Source organism: Tachysurus vachellii, chromosome 24 (genome assembly GCF_030014155.1).
Source record: "Tachysurus vachellii isolate PV-2020 chromosome 24, HZAU_Pvac_v1, whole genome shotgun sequence".
NCBI lineage: Eukaryota > Metazoa > Chordata > Actinopteri > Siluriformes > Bagridae > Tachysurus > Tachysurus vachellii.
In genome coordinates, this window is record NC_083483.1 from 10,229,405 (window position 1) to 10,248,576 (window position 19,172).

At 42.7% G+C, this 19,172-nt stretch overlaps 1 protein-coding gene across 2 annotated transcripts; it reads right to left on the reverse strand.

Annotated features, from left to right (window-relative positions):
* Positions 1-773: 773 nt before the first annotated feature.
* On the reverse strand, positions 774-17,292 carry map2k7 (mitogen-activated protein kinase kinase 7). 2 transcript variants are annotated; one of them, XM_060859985.1, is made up of 12 exons: positions 17,037-17,292; positions 12,289-12,336; positions 10,542-10,686; positions 10,391-10,457; positions 9,624-9,737; positions 8,988-9,107; positions 8,674-8,781; positions 7,778-7,957; positions 7,543-7,623; positions 6,494-6,636; positions 5,635-5,680; positions 774-4,983 (listed from the first exon to the last, which is right to left on the reverse strand). In XM_060859985.1, exons 1-12 carry the CDS (start codon positions 17,179-17,181, stop codon positions 4,843-4,845), a joined length of 1,338 nt encoding a protein of 445 aa, XP_060715968.1. In that variant the 5' UTR covers positions 17,182-17,292; the 3' UTR covers positions 774-4,842. The 2 variants fall into 2 exon arrangements, with proteins under 2 accessions (XP_060715968.1, XP_060715969.1); XM_060859986.1 differs by lacking the exon at positions 12,289-12,336 and having other exon boundaries at positions 17,037-17,289.
* Between the last annotated feature and the right edge of the window lie 1,880 nt (positions 17,293-19,172).

Consider the following 19,172-nt stretch of genomic DNA (forward strand, 5'->3'; position numbering starts at 1 on the left):
TATATTTATATATATTTATAATATGTAAAAATCATAAATAGATAGTTTTATGCCCCTTCCCTCCCATCAATAAGTCAAATCAATGGCAGTTACATCTGAGATAACATGCAATCGATACACTTTACAGCATTGGACTAACTGATCCCTGGTCTAAACCCCGCCCTATAATAGGAACAAGCCCCGCCCACCCGTACAAGCCCCGCCCACCCCAGTACAATCCTTAAATACGTGTCAGCTCATTCACACACATGAATAAAACAGAAAAGAAGAACTTTAACTCTCTTCTGGCTGAAGGCAAAGAAGTCCATCATAAAAGCAAAGGTTTTCACCACAGTGTGTGTGTGTGTGTGTGTGTGTGTGTGTGTGTGTGTGTGTGTACAGGAGATTTAGGGCTTGAGCAAGTTGACTGAAAGACTGCATAGTGAATATTTGGTTACAGATGGGGGATATCAATAAACTCCCATCGTACAGCGCTAGAGGAGCGAGCACACACACACACACACACACACACACACACACACACACATTAATGCTATAAAAGCAGTGGCACTGGTGTTATCTGCTTCTCGCTTTGCTGAGGTCATGTACTGCTCATCGGAAATGGAAAAAAAATGTGCACACAAACACACAGCACTGACACACAAAATAAAGAACAGTCAAAAACAATCATAACATTACACGAATAAAAGTGTCAGCAAAAAGAAGAGAGGTACAGTTGGAAAATCAGAACATTAATTCGAGCTTTCCTTGGGGTGTGTGTGTGTGTGTGTGTGTAGTAACGGTACAGGGTTAAGAGAGAGCAGGATGCAGATTTTTTTTTTATTTTTTTTTTTAAAGAAATGTTTAACTGCTAAAAATTTCATGCAGGTATCTAATCTAAGCGGATTAATCCAAGCTTCCGTATGAGTGTATTTACATGCACAGGATAATCTGAAGATTATTAAAGATTAAAAAGTCATTTTACTCGAGTCAGTCAGTAGATTTATTTTAGTAAATGTTGCTACAAATATTGCTTAATAGTAAAGTGTATGTCTCTATCAGGGCCCGAGTGCTGATCAAATCCAATCCACTGGATCTGCATTTTTGCTGCGTATACATGTTACTATGAGGTGGTCAGTTTGGGTTATCAGATGATTCCCACTGCTTCGATGTCTATCACCTTTATCTCAAAAAAAGAATTCAGTACCACACAGCTTTTTATATTTTTAGAACCGAGTCATGTCATCACGCTAAATCTGTATGTGGGAGCTTGTAATGTCTGATCCACTTTACCCGAGGTCGAACAGGCGAGACCTCTTACACGATCCCAGATTCGATCTGACCTTTAGAACCGGGGATTTTGTAAAAGATCTTGAAAAAAATAAAAATAAGTGGGACTTCAGATCAAAACAAACACTACAGACAGCAGGTCTGTGTACTGGATCAGTCTTTTATGCATGACATCAAAATCTCAGGGGTTACAAATTTACACCCCGCACCACGGTATAAACAGAAGATAATCGAACAAACCGGTGCTCATCCGAGGCGTAAAAATCAGTCCGGATGATCCTCTGTGTGGCTCAGACTTTAATGCTATTGAGCTGTTGAAATGTTTTCTATCACAAATGTAGCTCAGATTATTGGGATGAATTCTAGGTGTCACCTGAGTAGCAAAGGTCATGAAATGCACATATAATGCAGAATAAAATGCAGTCTGCTAGTTACACGACCATGTGAATGCACCGGATGTGTCGAGTCCCACGAGCTCTGGGATAATCCCCAGATGGGGTAATAATCGGATTATTACTATGCATGTAAACGCACTCGGTGAACGTACTCTAAATGTAAACGTGGCTTCTCTTATCCGCACGTGACGTTAACAAGCGAGCCACACAGACGTGTCTGTATCACAGTCATGACTCAGCGTTAATATGCTTGATGCGGCGTGTCTTTTTTTTTTTTTAAACAAATGGATGACACTTTTATTAAGATAGATCTACAGACAGAAAGAGAAAATGACTGACTGACAAACTGACAGAAGGTGATGGTGCGGAGTCGAGTCGAGTCGAGTCACACGCAGGTTTGGAGATTTTGTTTTTTCTAGACTGTACACAAGATGATATTTTATAGCGCGTTTAATGCAGATACGCTGCTAAAGACGGCAGACTGGTGGAAAAGTGTGAAGCCGGTCTTCTAGCTATGCTAAGATCAATCGCTATTCTATACAAATCCAGCTTTCTGTTGAAGGCCCATCGACCCACACTGGTGTTCAACAGAAAATTAATAAAGAGGAAACGAGACGCTACCACCCACCACAGGACGGAACGGACTACAGCTAACACACATCACGTCTACGTACATGATTACAGCCGAGTGCTGAAATAGAGCTCTTATAGAAACATGACCACTCACACATTTAATACTTGTTCTAAGAATAATTAGTTAGCTAGGAAATTGAAACACTGGGTTTGTACGACTTTCAAAACTATACATGTTGAATTAAAAATTAAAAAAATAAAAACCTCCTTGATGCGATCTTACAGTCTTTTTTCTTCACGTTCAGTCTTGAATGTATTTGGTTAATTCGTAGACATTGCAACGGTTTTTTTTTTGGTTTTGGGAAACAGAAAACCCTATTTGACCTTTGGGGAACAAAAAAAATAAAAGGCTAATAAAATATATTGACAGCAGCATCTAAAGCAAAAGCAATAGCAGCAGTAACAATAAATAAATATAATCATAATAAAAAAAAAAATCAACAATAATGAACAACGCAATAAAAATAAACACACTAAGTTTCCCTAGCAATAAAAAAACAAGTATATTGGTTTGATAATGTGGAAAGCTTTTCTGCAATGTCCAGCAGTCAGTGAAGATCAAGCGCTAACCTCAACACCGCCAGGAAGATTTACACTATAAAAACTTCACGACTCCCATCACACTTTCTTTTCCCATCTCTCCTCGCCTGTCCGTTCCTACGTTCCCAACATCCTTCACGTTCCTTTAGACACCTTTCCAAACATCCTGCTGCTTCTCTGCTTATCCGGTTCCTTCTGTCGACGTACCGTGTCCCGTTTCTCCCTAGCTCACTTACTTTCGCTCGTTTTTCTTCCTTCGTTCATGCAGTGATTTGGCTTTGAAGAGCAGTGACTTCTCTGCTACGACTTTGGTTCTGGGAAACATGGCTCCTCTACAAGCTGTGGACTGGTGATCAGGGATTACAGGAGAAGAAGTGAAGAAATCTAAAATGCTTTGGTTTGCCAAACTTATAGAAAGAGGGAAAATGATGATAAAAGGATGGATTTAAGATGGAGCTGGACAAGCGACTAACTGAAACTGTTCTGTTGACCGTTCGAGAGAATTTATTTGTCATCATCTTTCAATCCAGATTTAATTTGATCTGTTTTTCACCTTCTCAATCTTCTTTGTACAAATATAAATAAAACTGCTTAACCATGACGCAAATTCTTGTCCTTTTGATCATTCGGCTTTTCCCCCAAATATATAATCTGCAGGTTGTTTTTTGCTGAAATTTTATTCAGAAAACAACATTGGAGGAGTTCATGATTGAGGGCTGGTCAAAGGCTGGACGCCGCCCAACTGCGCTGCGATTGGCCAACGGAGACAGGAAAAGGACAGGTGGGAATTAATACCACCTTGAACTCAATGAAGTACCAAAGCTACAGGTACAATGACGTTTCCAACAGCGACACATTAACGTTGTGTAACGAACATGACGCTTCGATTTCTCTCACTTTCCTATCAACACAATAAAGCTATTAACTTACGAAGTCACTGTTTTTTGTTGATAGACTTTTTTAACTATTACAATCTGACCTCTGTGGAAGCTTGGTGAAAAAAAAAATGCCACTTCCATCTAGACTCTGCTTACAAATAGCCGAATCAGTTGTTATCTTTATCTACAAGCAATTTGTCTCAGTCTTTCTCCCACTTGCATGTCTATTCGACTCTCCTGTGATGTGTATAATAAAAGCATGATCTAGATTAAATGCTACGAGATAAACACATTTTTTTTTGTCTTTACAGCAAAAGAACTTTCCATCAGCAAATTCGATCGATAACACTGAAGCACTATTTCTACAAAGTCCTAAATGTCTAACCTTGTGTTAGCTCTTATGTGATGGACAAACAGACATTTTCCAAACACTACTGCTTCCATGGATTTTCCTCAAGTTATTACTTATCTCTGGACATGTGAGCTGTCCAGGAAAATGAGGACTTTATAACTAATAACACTACTCACAAATGCACAAAACACACACACACACACACACACACACACGCACACACGCACACACCTTGGCTCAGTGTTGTTCGACTACTCTGTTCAGTCCCTGAGTAAGGGGCTAATGGAGGATGCGGAGCTAACGACCGTGGTGAAGGACACAGTGTCAGTATGAACACAAAACTGTACACACACTATGCAGGGCGGCTACACACACCGCGCAGCCTTATGGCTTACACTGAATTGAAGTCAATACGTGATGTAAGAAGTGAAGATATTCACAGCTGTCGCTTTACACTGTACAGTGCTCTATAGCTTATAACGGTAGTGAATGTGTATGACACTATACATGTGAACGTGCACGACTAGCAACTCCTAAGGCTAAGGTCCGTCCTGATAGAGTGGTGGATGAGAAAGAAAGGGAAAAAAAATAAAGATAAATATAAATAGGTTTCAAATTTACAACACACTTGCTCGTGTCTGTCTGTCAGTCATCTTTACTCTGTCTCAAACCAGCTTTGCTCCATCCCTTCCCCCTTTTCACACACAACCCTTCACGCTCTATCTTCGTCCGTCCCTGACTCTGTCTTGCCGTCCGTTCGTCTCTGCGTGCGCGGCTACCTGCTGCACAGAGAGTGGAGCTGGTGCTGGCTGTAGCACTGGCTGCTGCGTGGAGACTCGGTGTGCTCCATCACTCTCTGAAACCAGCCTGCAACGTCCACCTCCAGCACCTCGTAGCGTCGGATGAAACTGTGCTCCTGTGGCATGAAGGCGAAAGGTTGAACGGTCAAAGGCTCGAGCAACGGAGCGTACAGACATATATACTAGAACTATAAACTAGTCCAAAAGTATAGATCATACTTTTTTTTTTTTCATTTGCTAAAACATAAAATCTGCTGACACTTAATAAGTCAATATTACTTTGAGTTTTTTGTCTAGATTAAGCCTTACATTTCTTGTTGTAATTGTTTGTTTATTGTTGTAAATAAACAAACAAAAAAAAAAAAACATAAAACCAGCATCTCATGCATCATGTAAATATCTCCTTCTATCTACCCATCTGTCTCCGTCTATAAAGAAACAGTATCACGTATCACAGTGGTGTCGATTACGCATGCTCAGCCAATCATATTTCAGAAGAGAATCGATCCATTTTATAATTAATGATGAATGTAAGGTGTTCACACACTTAACTTACACACAAATCGTGTTCTTTTAGTGCACGTATATGCTGATATAAGCTCTGAAATACTGCTGCTTGTGTGTTATTTTAAACTTTACATTGTTGAGGTGACACAAAGTGTACAATACACTTAATATGTGATATTTAAATGAATATTAAAGCAACATTACTCAGCTATTCTAATATAGATTATTATATTTTAAAAAGTTGTTAGTGAGACACTCACGAGCAGCTTGTGGTATTTTGGCCTTTTTCTGTGATCCTTTGTGAGGCTGCAACGGCAAAGAAGAAAACAATATAGATTTAGTGCAATGGTTAAACTGAGCAGCCTGAACTTTACTGTGTAATGTATATATCAGGGGTCGGCAACCCGCGGCTCCGGAGCCACAAGTGGCTCTTTCATCCCTCTGCTGCGGCTCCCTGTAGATTTGGAAAATAAATATTTAATTTAAATTTATTTTATTTTAGTTAGTTAGTTTTTAAAAAAAAATGTAATTCTAAATTCTAAGATTATGATGCTCTTGTAACATTAAAATAAACCGTGTTTAATTTGTTTGTCGCTCAAAATATGCGTCATAACTGCCGACCTGCGAAATCCGACACACAGAAGCAGACGCAGTTTTGGTTTGCACCAGTCGGCAAGTTAAGATTTTGATGTCATGAATATGAAGAGGACTCAATTAGACATTGAACATTTTATTTGAAAGTAACCTTCAACCCAGCGTCTTTTTTGTTAAGGTTAGTTCAAACTGTTCAAAATTTTTTTGTTTGCCTGCAGAAATAAAATTTTGTTTACTCGGTAGCAGTTCATTGATTTCATAAATGCAACACTACAGTTTTTTCTAAAAAAAAATTATATCGTAAAAAACGATATATGCGGTGTTCTCTTCATTTTAGATGTCAAAAGGGTTTTGTGGCTCCCTGTGTTTTTTTTCTGTGGGGAAACTGGTCCAAATGGCTCTTTGAGTGTTTAAGGATGCCGACCCCTGGTATACATGTTCGTTGAGCAGAATGTGCTGATTTGTGTGTGTGTGTGTGTGTGTGTGTGTGTGTGTGTGTGTGTGTGTGTGTGTATGAATGTATACCAGTCTTTAACAAAGGACTGGAAGTCAAGGGAGAAGCCCATGCTGAGAGGCAGAAGTGGAGGGTCCTCCTGTAGCACTTTGGTCAGCACCTCAAAGTCTGTCTTGCAGTTTTTATATGGGAATTGACCTGTAGCCAGTTCCACCTACAGGGAATAAGCACATGGGCAAAAAGACATCCTACTTGTTGATTACCAGCAGAATCACATGTGAAAATACATATAAACCAAGCACATGCTGCTGCTCCTAGAAACGTCTCGTTAGAAGACATAAAACAATATAAATGAAGCCTTCGCATTCAATTCAATCTCAAAAAGAGTTAAATGCTCGTTCTGTCTTTCTCTCACAGGCTGGCTCGATCTCTCCCAGTCACTCTGTCTCACTCTCCCTTCCTCAGTCTGTCTCACGCTGTCTCAGTCTCTTTCTCAGTCTCTCTCGCGCCTTCTCAAAGTCTCTGTCTCTTGCTCTGTGTTTCTCTCACGCACTGTTGTAATCTGTCTTTCTCTCGCTGTCTGTCTCGTCTCACTGTCTCGAGCTCTCTCGCTGTCTCAGTCTCCCTAATTTCTCCCCCTCTGCCTCAATCTCTCTCTATCTTGCTCTCTCTCTCTCGGTCTGTAGCAGTCAATCAAAGGGGAGAGAAAAAAAAAACAGGAGGGGAAAAAAACAAACAAACAAACAAACAAACAAACAATAAAAAACACAGCAGCAACAAGAGCCAGAATACAGTCACAACTAAATAGCACAAGTCTGGTCTAGCAGTCTGGTGTAGGATTAAGTAATAACTTGGAATCCATCAGAGATTCTCAGTAGCACTGACAATTAGCTCGAACCCTCTGTGGGTGTTTTCCTGGAGGTTGGTTTATAAGTAATGGTAATGTAGGGTCTGTGCCATAGCTTAGGTGCCAGAGCTTTCCTGTTTTGCTCTATGGTGAATTCATTTAAAAAGATTTCTGAACCCTTTAAAGACATATATACTTCCATGCTTTTGGCCTGTTGTTTGTTTTGCTGTTAAAAGTTAATATTATTTTTTATGAGGAAAATATAAAACGTACCAGAGAGATGCCGAGACTCCAGACGTCGGCTCTGATGTCATAGTCGGGCTTACTGGGGTCTGGAGGGTCTATTCTCTCAGGCTGAACATATTAACACACAAACACACACACCGCATGATTACGTTACGGCTGTAGCACAGAATATGGCTGTGTAGTGTAGAGAGAACACCAGTCAGTCGCTGCACAGTTGCATGTGTGGGCTTGAAGTCTCATAGTAAAGTGTCTCCTCACTCACCGCCATGTAAGCAGCACAGCCGGCGCTGCGGGTTTTAGCTTTGGAGTCGACGAGGCGGCCGCTGATTCCAAAATCGCAGAGCTTGATCTGTCCTTTAGCGTCCAGCAGGATGTTTGATGGTTTCACGTCTCTGTGGATGACGCCGTGCTTCTCCTTCAGATACAGTAGAGCCTTCACTATCTGCGGAGTGACGAACAGGAAAAGAGTTTCTTAACATTGTTTCATTTCATCTACGTGACATACAGAAACAGATAACTGGAAAATAGGGGCTTTTTACACCTGGTCACTTCATGCGTTTTCTGTGATCAGATATCTATCCGATGGTAAAAAGTCCAGGTCTAAATGCCCTCCGAAACGTTTTCGAGACAGATATAAATCCAATGGATCAAACCCCTTCAGGAGGAGGTCTGGGACGCATTTCAGATGAAACTGGACAGGTGTAAGTGAATGTGGTTGTTTAAGCCACATACGTCAGCACTATACTCCTCCCAAACGGAAGTACATCACTCACAGGTGATCTTTCACCCAGGTGTCTCGTTGGGTCTTAAAATGCGCTGCTGCTGCCAGCGAAAATGCAGCAAACAGTAAATGCTGTTTTTTGTAGCATAACCGTCGTAACAAGTTTTTTCGTCTTCTTTTTGATTGCATTCTGAAAACCGCAGACACCAAAGCGTGTTCCGTTTCAACTACCCCGGAAATGAGGTAAAATATATTAGCATTTTGGGCGGGAGTAGAAAGATCAGATTGATGTCCGATTCGCCAAGACGCATTTATGTGGCCTAATGTAAATGGAACAGTTTTAACAAATCAGATAACTATCGGATCAGAGAAAACACATGAAGTGACCAGGTGTAAAAAGGCCCTTAGAGAGGAAAGGGAACACAATTGTGGCTCACCGCCACGGTCATCTTCCCCAGAATGCACTCTGGTATGGGCCCCTGGATCCGCTTTTTTAGCTTCTCCGCACACGTCCCCATCAGCTCCATGGCAATGAACACGTCAGTCTGTAAGCACAGCAACACACCATTAGGAATTTATACACAATATCCAGCAAACAATACATAAAAATAAATAAAAACAACAATATTAATAACACACTCACCAAGCACTTTATTAGGAACACCTATACACCTTTATATTCATGATTTTTAGGTTCTGCTTTGCTGCCACCTGATTGGCTGACTGAAAAATGCATGAATGTGAGACTCACGTTGGTGACTATAGCTCCATAGCACTGGATGATATACGGGCAGTCGTGGCTCTTCAACACGACATCCAGATCCATTAGAATTCTTTTATTCTCGTCCTTGTTTCCCGTCCGCCGCATTTGCTGTGAACGTGCACGTTAACAAACGGGGCGTGTTAATACAGCTAAATAAATCACATACGCTCTGCTGTGCTTGTTCACAAACACATACGCTGCTGGTTACATGCAGAGATGGAAAGAGTAAACAGTAATTACTTACTGGCTTTAATAGCAGGCATTCAACTAAGCAATTAAAGAGTCATTAAAAAAAAGAAAAGCCCGAGCGAATTTGTGCACACATTCATTTATTTTCCCTTTCGCAGCACGTTTAACACACAAATACTAAAATCATACATATGGTTTAATGTGAAAAAGAGACAAAGGGACAACGTTAAATACCTGTAAATATATTAAGAGACGTTAGTGAGACTTAACATAACAAAACACATTTTACAGTTTACAAGAATCATGTTTTCTGTTTGATTGTGAACAGATATCGCAAAATAAGTTACCACTTGCTCTTTAACCCTGCATTATTACAAAGCAAATACTGATGGTGTGCGTGTGTGTGTGTGTGTGTGTGTGTGTGTGCGCACTCACTTTGACAGCGATGACATGGCCGGTTTTCTTAAAGCGCACCTTGAACACCTGTCCACAGGTACCGCTTCCGATCTCACCCTCACTGATCAGATCCGTCACCTCCGCAGGGTAACGCTGAAACAGGTTACAGATCGATATTAAGACTTTCATAGTTCCGCAGTCTCTGGCCAATTCATTAGGTACAACACACGGCATGTGTCACTCTGCCGTACACATTTAGTGCCTGTAGCCTGTATCGCCTTCATGGTCGTTTTAGCTCATTTAGCCGCTGAGAGTTTTCTGGAAAATCGCTCTGTCTCTTAGGACATGAACTTTAACATATAAAAATTGGCCACTTAGAAGTGCACGCTGACAGACAATATGATCCTTACTATGATATTTACTTACTGAATTTGCCATGGGAGCTAAACAACAGCTAGAAAACATCAAGTGTAAGCACTGCTTAATAATCAGAACAGCTTTTTTTTTTAAATATAGAGACTGGCAAAGTGACTGTAGTCCATCCCTCTTGTTTCCTACTCACTCACAAGACCGAGGATTAAATAAAAACTTCCTAAATTGGAAACAAATGTTTGTCTTTTGTGTCATTACTCAATCTGCGAAGTGGCTTATCCAGTCTCCCGTATGGCTGCAGCGACGGCTCAGAGATCGTAAACGTTACAGAAAAACGTACATGTGGGCACCTCTGTAGGCATCGGCTTACCACCTAAACGTTAAGGATCTTGTGATTGTTGCTATACATGATGATGGTCAATGGTGTGTCTCACCTGTCCGTCGATCTTCAGGTAACCCGTCTGTTTCATAATCTCCTGTAGTTTCTGGTCTATTTCAGCACTGCACACAGAGAAACCATGTTTACATTTCTGTGTGTGTGTGTATTCGTATAAATAATCGTGTATATATATATAGGTTTCATACTTCTCTAAGCTCTTCTGTAGGCCATAGGGTGGAGTAGGCAACGTGAGCATGTGACGTGGTCGGCTGGGGTACGAGTTGTGCTGTGGCGAGCTCTCTGAGGAAGAGGAGCGGCTTCCACCATCGTTGGCCAGCGGCAGCTGCAAAGCTGAACGTAAAGAAGATGGAAAAAAGCAGGGGGAAAAAAAAGGCAGAACTCAATCAGAGGCAACATGGACAGTAACATCATGTCAGGGTGACCACTGGAACTCTGGGGAAAATGACTTGCGTTTAAATTACGGATTGGCTTAAAAAACATTTTCAAGCTCTAGCCTCACGTCACCTAAATAAATAGACTACTTCAAAAACAAGCTAGAATTATCTCTAGAGCTCCAAACGATTTATTCCTTGCCTCGCGATCACAGTCGTTTGTTCAATGCAAACTGTGTACCTTATAGACCTTATAGTAACGTGTTAGACAGTATAACAGCCTGAGATTAGAGGCTCATGAAAATGTCGACGTGGCTGAAATAGCGGTCGGCGCTCCTGCGGTCAGCCTTACACAGAGAAGAAGTCTTATTAATTGCCGTGCTTCTGATTTCCTCCACCAGAAAAAACATGCCTGTGGATGAAAACTGGTTAGTGCGGGTTAGTCAGTGCAGTCAGGCACCTGAGGCACACACACAAACATCAAGACACCTGCAGTTCTCTCTCTCACACACACACACACACACACACACACACACAGACAGAGAGAACTCTGAGAAGCCATTCCGAAAGACAGACTAACAAACAGGCAGCTTTAGAGAGGAGGAAAAACGTCAGACTAGTTCAATCCCAGCAACAACCGACTGCTTCAGATGCTCTGTCAAGTGCTGTATTAGCTCGTGTGTGTACGACCGAGACGTGCAGTTACAGCGACGTCATGCAAAGTGTCTCTCCATCCATCGAAACGGGTTAATCCATTCTCCAACTCAAACACACCATCACACAAACACAGACACACACTGCTCTGCCACGGAAACTCACTCTAGCACAGGAGAGGAAAGGTGGATGAATAGTAAGATAGATGGATGGATGGATGGATGGATGGATGGATGGGAAAGAAAATGAGGAGAGAATATGCAGGATAGGACAGAATGAAATTAAGGTGATGCAGACAGTGTAAAGTGTAAAGTCTTCACTCGAGTCGGAAACTTGACGTGATTGCAATTTATCTCTATTCTGCTGCATGAAGTGCAATGAGCCATAAAACGAAATGTAATCATGATGTCTTCAGGAAAGTGTGGGGAGGAATTGAATTAGGGGAAAAAAAAAAAAAAGAAAAAAAGCAAAGAAAAAAGGTGCCGAGATAGAAGGACTATTACGGCTATGTGTACATGCAAAGGTTTGCATGTAATCCATAAATAATTAATGCAAACTTTAAATCAAATGAAATGCAGTGTTTCATTTTCTTGCTCATCTTAAATGGTCTGAAGTTAATAAATAGTGAAAGGATGAATTTGGTTTGTTTTACTGCGACTCAGTACATGTAACATGACCGACTATGCAATATTAGGCTGTGTGTGAGCTCAGCAAATCAAAAAGAAAGATCAAGAGAGATAGAGGGAAAAAAAGGCAGAGTGAGAGTGACTGGATGAGTGCGAGTGTGGCATGATGTATGTATGATGGGGAGAGAGAAGGAGAGAGAGAGAGAGAGAGAGAGAGAGAGAGAGAGAGAGAGAGAGAGAGAGAGAGATGCAGTGGCAGAGGGTGATTTGGTGAATGGTACCTGCACGCTGGGAAGGGGCTGGAGCAGGACTGAGCTGGATCACGATGACTAGATACAGGAGAGAAAAACACACACACGCTCGTTACTGAGAAAAAAAATATAAAGTCGGTCAATCTCCGCCTCTGACACACACACGCACACACACACTCTCTCTCTCTCTCTCTCTCAAAGACAAACAATCTCTTCATGGAATTCATCTACAAAAATACATCACACACCTATGTATGATACAAGACTACATCTTATCCTCCACTCAAGGCAAACTCTTATAAACTCTTATAAACACACAAACACACACAGAGCAAAACCTCTACAAACCTTCATGCCATGTGGATCAATATTTATGCACCAAAATAAGAGCACACAAGATTTCATTCAATAATGACTTGCACTAAGCAATAAAGCACACAGACATGAGTGCAGTGTGTAGGTACATAATTACTGACTGAAGCCCAGCCATTTCCTAGTCCTTCCATTACTAGACACCACGAGACCACCAGTAACTAAATATTACTTAAATAGTAAAATCCTTTTTAGCAAAAAAAAAAAAAATTGTCAGAAAACGACAATAAGCTTCATTTAAAAAGTATTAATAATGTGAATCCATAACCATCTCAACACCGATGGAGTACCAGTGTCAGTTATACATCACACCAGCTAAGTGAACCTGATATGATGTCCAAAGAGTGGAAATAAATTGTAGCCAAGAAAGTCAGTGTTTAACCACAATCCTGGAGTTTACTGCAACTCTGAGCTCCACAAATCAGTACAAACACTTTATGGCAGAAAGCTGAAAAATGATGTAAAAGACCTTCACTTTAAAGATACCTATTATATATGTTATATAAAACCAAGGAAAACCAAGGACAGGATTTCTAGGCGCAGTCAGGGGCTGGAGGGAGTCCGGTTTGGGGACCACGGGATTTCGTCTCTGCTTTTTGCAGATGATGTTGTCCTGTTGGCTTCTTCAAATCAGGACCTTCAGCGTGCACTGGGACGGTTTGCAGCCGAGTGTGAAGCGGCAGGGATGAGAATCAGCACCTCCAAGTCCGAGGCCATGGTTCTCAGCCGGAAAAGGGTGGCTTGTCCCCTTCGGGTTGGTGGAAAGCTCCTGCCTCAAGTGGAGGAGTTTAAGTATCTTGGGGTCTTGTTCACGAGTGAGGGAAGGATGGAGCGGGAGATCGACAGGCGGATCGGTGTATCTTCTGCAGTGATGCGGTCGATATACCGGTCTGTTGTGGTGAAGAAAGAGCTGAGCCGCAAGGCGAAGCTCTCTATTTACCAGTCGATCTACGTTCCTACCCTTACCTATGGTCATGAGCTTTGGGTCATGACCGAAAGGACAAGATCCCGGATACAGGCGGCCGAAATGAGTTTCCTCCGCAGGGTGGCTGGGCGCTCCCTTAGAGATAGGGTGAGGAGCTCGGTCACTCGGGAGGAGCTCAGAGTAGAGCCGCTGCTCCTCCACATCGAGAGGAGTCAGCTGAGGTGGCTCGGGCATCTGTTCCGGATGCCTCCTGGACGCCTCCCTGGGGAGGTGTTCCGGGCATGTCCAACCGGAAGGAGGCCCCGGGGAAGACCTAGGACACGCTGGAGGGACTATGTCTCTCGGCTGGCCTGGGAACGCCTCGGTATTCCCCCGGAGGAGCTGGAGGAAGTGTCTGGGGAGAGGGAAGTCTGGGTGTCCCTGCTCAGACTGCTGCCCCCGCGACCCGGCCCCGGATAAGCGGTAGAAGATGGATGGATGGATGGATATAAAACCAAACCCTACCCTAGAGAATTTGAAACCAATTCACACATGAGGCGGTGCATTAATATCTAGACTCGGTAATAGCTTATGTGCCTAGAAACCAACCAACGTGTGTGTTATTAGAACAAACCAACTGGATACCGAGTGTTGGTATAATCTGAGACATTCCAGTTACTGTGAAGAGGTCAGGATTAAGTGTTGTACATGGAACCTGGCACGACTATATGGATGTTGATATTTACAGTGTCTCGTTGACCAGCCACACTCTCCACAATAATATCAATGAGCTTTACAGGTATCACATATTTGGTGTAAACAAAAGCATCTCATCAACTCTGCTAAGTCGTGGCAAGACACACTACATCCAGGTCATGGCAATCTTTCCAAAATCAACCCATCATTTTAGTTGTCTGTAAAATGCTCTGTTCTTCTCGTGAAAGATGGCAGTTTTTGACCCCTATAGGTGACTAAGACATGGCTACAAGAAATGAATAGCGTTAATCCTGTAGTTTGGAGATCACAAGTTTGAATTATGTTGAAGGCATGTGGAAGCCTAGTGGTTAAGGTGTTGGGCTACCAATCGGAAGGTTGTGAGTTCGATCCCAGGTACACCACCAAGCTGCCACTGTTAGGCCCTTAACCCTCAATTGCTCAGCTGTATAAAAACAAATAAGATAATGTAAGACGCTCTGGATAAAGGCATCTGCCAAAATGCTGTAAATGTAAAAATTAAGACCTTGCCACAGCCCTCAAGAGAGCAAAACTGACTGTCACTAAAAACGACATTAGCCAAACTTGCCTGATTAGTGAGTTCATGTATGTGGAAACGGGTAGACGGCACTTTTCTCTGAAGTGAACAAAAACACTCTTCCTGGTTTGTTGGAGAGAGTTATGTAGTGGATAGGAAATGGCAGGACCAAATCTGATGATGTGTAAGTGTTAATCTAACAGACGCTTGTCACATAGCTTGTGGGATATATATATATAAATATATTCCTAATGTTGACAGATTCTACACCTAATCTTCCCTCAACCCCATCCAAGCCCAGTTTGGTTAAAGGAATACACAGGAATCAACTGGTAAGATTTAGAGATTTCAGTTAAGTAAAGCTGTAGGTAAAATAGCTCTCTGCTCTTGTGAAGAAGTTTGCACAAACACAAGTGTGAATGAACTCACAGTCAAAGCATATCTCTGTTTTACAATATACGTGGATGGTCCGAACCAAGACAACACGCATGGATCGATAAAGTTTAAAACACTTTTTTAAAATCTGTTTTTATTTACATGTTAAGGTTCAATTATACAAATCCATATTTAGAAAATAACCCACATACGTGTGAGCAGGTTTTCCAAAACCTCATCCATGATTCTCTGTAGATTTAACAGCTTTAGGACTGAAGTGTGTAGATGAAGAATGGACTACAAACATGAAGACAGAGAAATATCTGAAATCCCTAACTGAATCTGTTCATAGTTGGCACAGGTTTGATTGCGAAACAGAGACCAGTGTGAACATGATACATTTATAATCGGCAACTAAATGTGTGTGTGAGTGTGTGTAAGAGTGAGTAAGAGAGATTGTGTGTGTGTGTGTGTGTGTGTGTGTGAGAGTGAGTGAGTGAATGTGTGTGTGTGTGTGAGTGAGTCTGTGTATGTGTCTGTGTGAGTGAGTGAGAGTATGTGTGTGTGTGTGTGTGAGTGAGTGAGTGAGTGAGAGTATGTGTGTGTGTGACAGAGTGAATGAGTGTATGTGTGTGTGTGAGTGAGAGTATGTGTGTGTGAGTGAGTGAATGAGTCTGTGTATGTGTCTGTGTGAGTGAGCGAGTCTGTGTGTGTGTGAGAGTGAGTGAGTGAGTGAGAGTACGTGTGTGTGTGTGTGAGTGAGTGAGTGAGTGAGTGAGAGTATGTGTGTGACAGAGTGAATGTGTGTGTGTGAGTGAGTGAGTGAGTGAGTGAGTGAGTGAGTGAGAGTATGTGTGTGTGTGAGTGAGTGAGTGAGTGAGAGTGAGTATGTGTGTGTGACAGAGTGAATGAGTGTATGTGTGTGAGTGAGCGAGTGAGTGAGCGAGCGAGAGAATGTGTGTGTGACAGAGTGAATGTGTGTGTGAGAGTGAATGTGTGTGTGTGACAGAGTGAATGAGTGTGTGACAGAGTGAATGAGTGTGTGTGTGAGTGAATGAGTGTGTGACAGAGTGAATGAGTGTGACAGAGTGAATGAGTGTGTGACAGAGTGAATGAGTGTGTGACAGAGTGAATGAGTGTGTGTGTGAGTGAATGAGTGTGTGTGTGAGTGAATGAGTGTGTGTGAGAGTGAATGAGTGTGTGTGAGAGTGAATGAGTGTGTGTGAGAGTGAGATGAATAAACCGACCGTCTATATCTTTACTTTATTTTTCTGTGTCTAAACATTTCTGGATATAAAACAAAAGTATACTGCGAGTTATTTGAGCGCTCTGTACTCAGAAAAGCAGCTACTGTCATTAGCATGTTAGCTCACATTATACGGGTAATTATAAGTTATGCTAACTGCCTACCTTCAGAGCGGTCAAACCTGGAAGCTAACGCTAAACCGCTGACGTTCTTCTTCACACATTCTTACTACGTTGAGACACTTCGCTTCTTTATAAACACAAGTACACTTGAGTGAGAAAAATATATTTTTCGAAAACAAAAGCAATGTAGGCAGAATATAGCATTAGCCAGGCTAGCTATCATTAGCCATGTCATGACCAGGGCCTGCTAGTTTAGCTTCGCAAGTCAACAACACAACGAAATCGATGTCTGTGATTTAAATGTTATTTAAAATGTCTGCTGGTACACACGATTAATAAACAGTTGTTTAATCGGTTAAGACGATGTCAAGCGTTTAGAGTGAAGCTGAGCTCAGATATGAGCGCTTGGGGTTTTGTTTATGTAGCTAGCCAGTTAGCACGTTAGCTTGTACCGAGGCTCGCTCCCGTCTCTCTGCTAAACACTCAGAAATATCCGCGCGCACTTACTGGGCCTCGGGCGCGAGCGCTGTGGGCTCATGTCGATGTTGAGGTCGATCCGTCTACGAGGTTCGTTATTTTCCTGCTTCAGTTTCTCCTCGATTCGGGAGAGTCTCTGTTCCAGCGACGACATCTTGGAAAAATTCAGCACCATCGGAGCGGAGCGTCTCCCCGCAGAAACTCTACACACACACACACACACACGCGCGCGCGCACTCTCGCTCTCTCGGACACACACTCTCACTCTCTCTCTCTGACACTCGCACACACGCACACGCTCTCTCGCTCTCTCTCTCTCTCCGACACACACACACACGCACTCTCTCTCTCTGACACTCACACACGCACTCTCTCTCTCTCTCTCCGACACACACACACGCACTCTCTCTCTCTGACACTCACACACGCTCTCTCTCTCTCTCTCTCTCCGACACACACACACGCACTCTCTCTCTCTCTCTCTCTCTCCGACACACACACACGCACTCTCTCTCTCTGACACTCACACACGCACTCTCTCTCTCTGACACTCACACACGCTCTCTCTCTCTGACACTCACACACACGCTCTCTCTCTCTCTCTGACACTCACACACGCACTCTCTCTCTCTCTCTCTCTCTCTCTGACACTCACACACACACGCACTCTCTCTCTCTCTCTGACACTCACACACACACGCACTCTCTCTCTCTCTCTGACACTCACACACACACGCACTCTCTCTCTCTGACACTCACACACGCACTCTCTCTCTCTCTCTGACACTCACACACACGCACTCTCTCTCTCTCTAACACTCACTCACACACGCACTCTCTCTCTCTCTCTCTCTCTCTCTCTCTGACACTCACACACACACGCACTCTCTCTCTGACACACACACACGCACTCTCTCTCTCTCTGACACTCACACACACGCACTCTCTCTCTCTGACACACACACACACGCACTCTCTCTCTCTGACACTTACACACACGCACTCTCTCTCTCTCTGACACTCACACACACACGCACTCTCTCTCTGACACTCACACACACACGCACTCTCTCTCTGACACTCACACACACACGCACTCTCTCTCTCTGACACTCACACACGCTCTCTCTCTCTCTCTCTCTGACACTCACACACGCTCTCTCTCTTTGACACTCACACACACCCACACGCTCTCTCTCTTTGACACTCACACACACTCTCTCTCTGACACACACACACACACACCCACACTCTCTCTCTGACTCTCTCTCTCTCTCTCTCTCTCACACACTCTCTCTCTCTCTCTCTCTCTCTCTCTCCATTTACATCATTTAGCAGACGCCCTTTTAAAGAGCGACTTACATTTTTATATAACTGAGCAATTGAGCATTAAGGGCCTTGCTCAGGGTCCCAGCAGTAGCAGCTTGGTGGACATAGGAATCGAACTTCCGATTGTTAGCCCAACACCTTAACCACTAGACAGACACACACACTTTTCATTTAGAAATATTTGGGTGCTTGGATCAGCAATTTCATTTTGATCTATCAAATAACTGAAGGACACAGTAATATTTCAATAGTGAAATGAGGTTTATTGGATTAACAGAAAATGTGCAATATGCATCAAAACGAAATTAGACAGGTGCATAAATTTGGGCACCCCAACAGAAAAATCACATCAATATTTAGTAGAGCTTCCTTTAGCAGAAATAACAGCCTCTAGATGCTTCCTATAGCCTGTAATGAGTGTCTGGATTCTGGATGAATGTATTTTGGACCATTCCTCCTTACAAAACTTCTCCAGTTCAGTTAGGTTTGATGGTTGCTGAGCACGGACAGCCCGCTTCAAATGTTCAATGATATTCAGGTCTCAGGACTGGGATGGCCATTCCAGAACATTGTCCTTGTTCCTCTGCATAAATGTGACTGATTCCTCAACATTATTCTCAAGAACCTGCTGATATTGAGTGGAATCCATGTGACACGCAACTTTAACCAGATTCCCAGTACCTCTACTGGCCACACAGCCCCACAGCATGATGGAACCTCCACCAAATTTTACTGTGGGTAGCAAGTGTTTTTCTTGCAATGCTGTGTTCTTTTGCCGCCATGCATAATGCCCATTGTTATGACCAAATAACGCTGTTTCATCACTCCACAGCACCT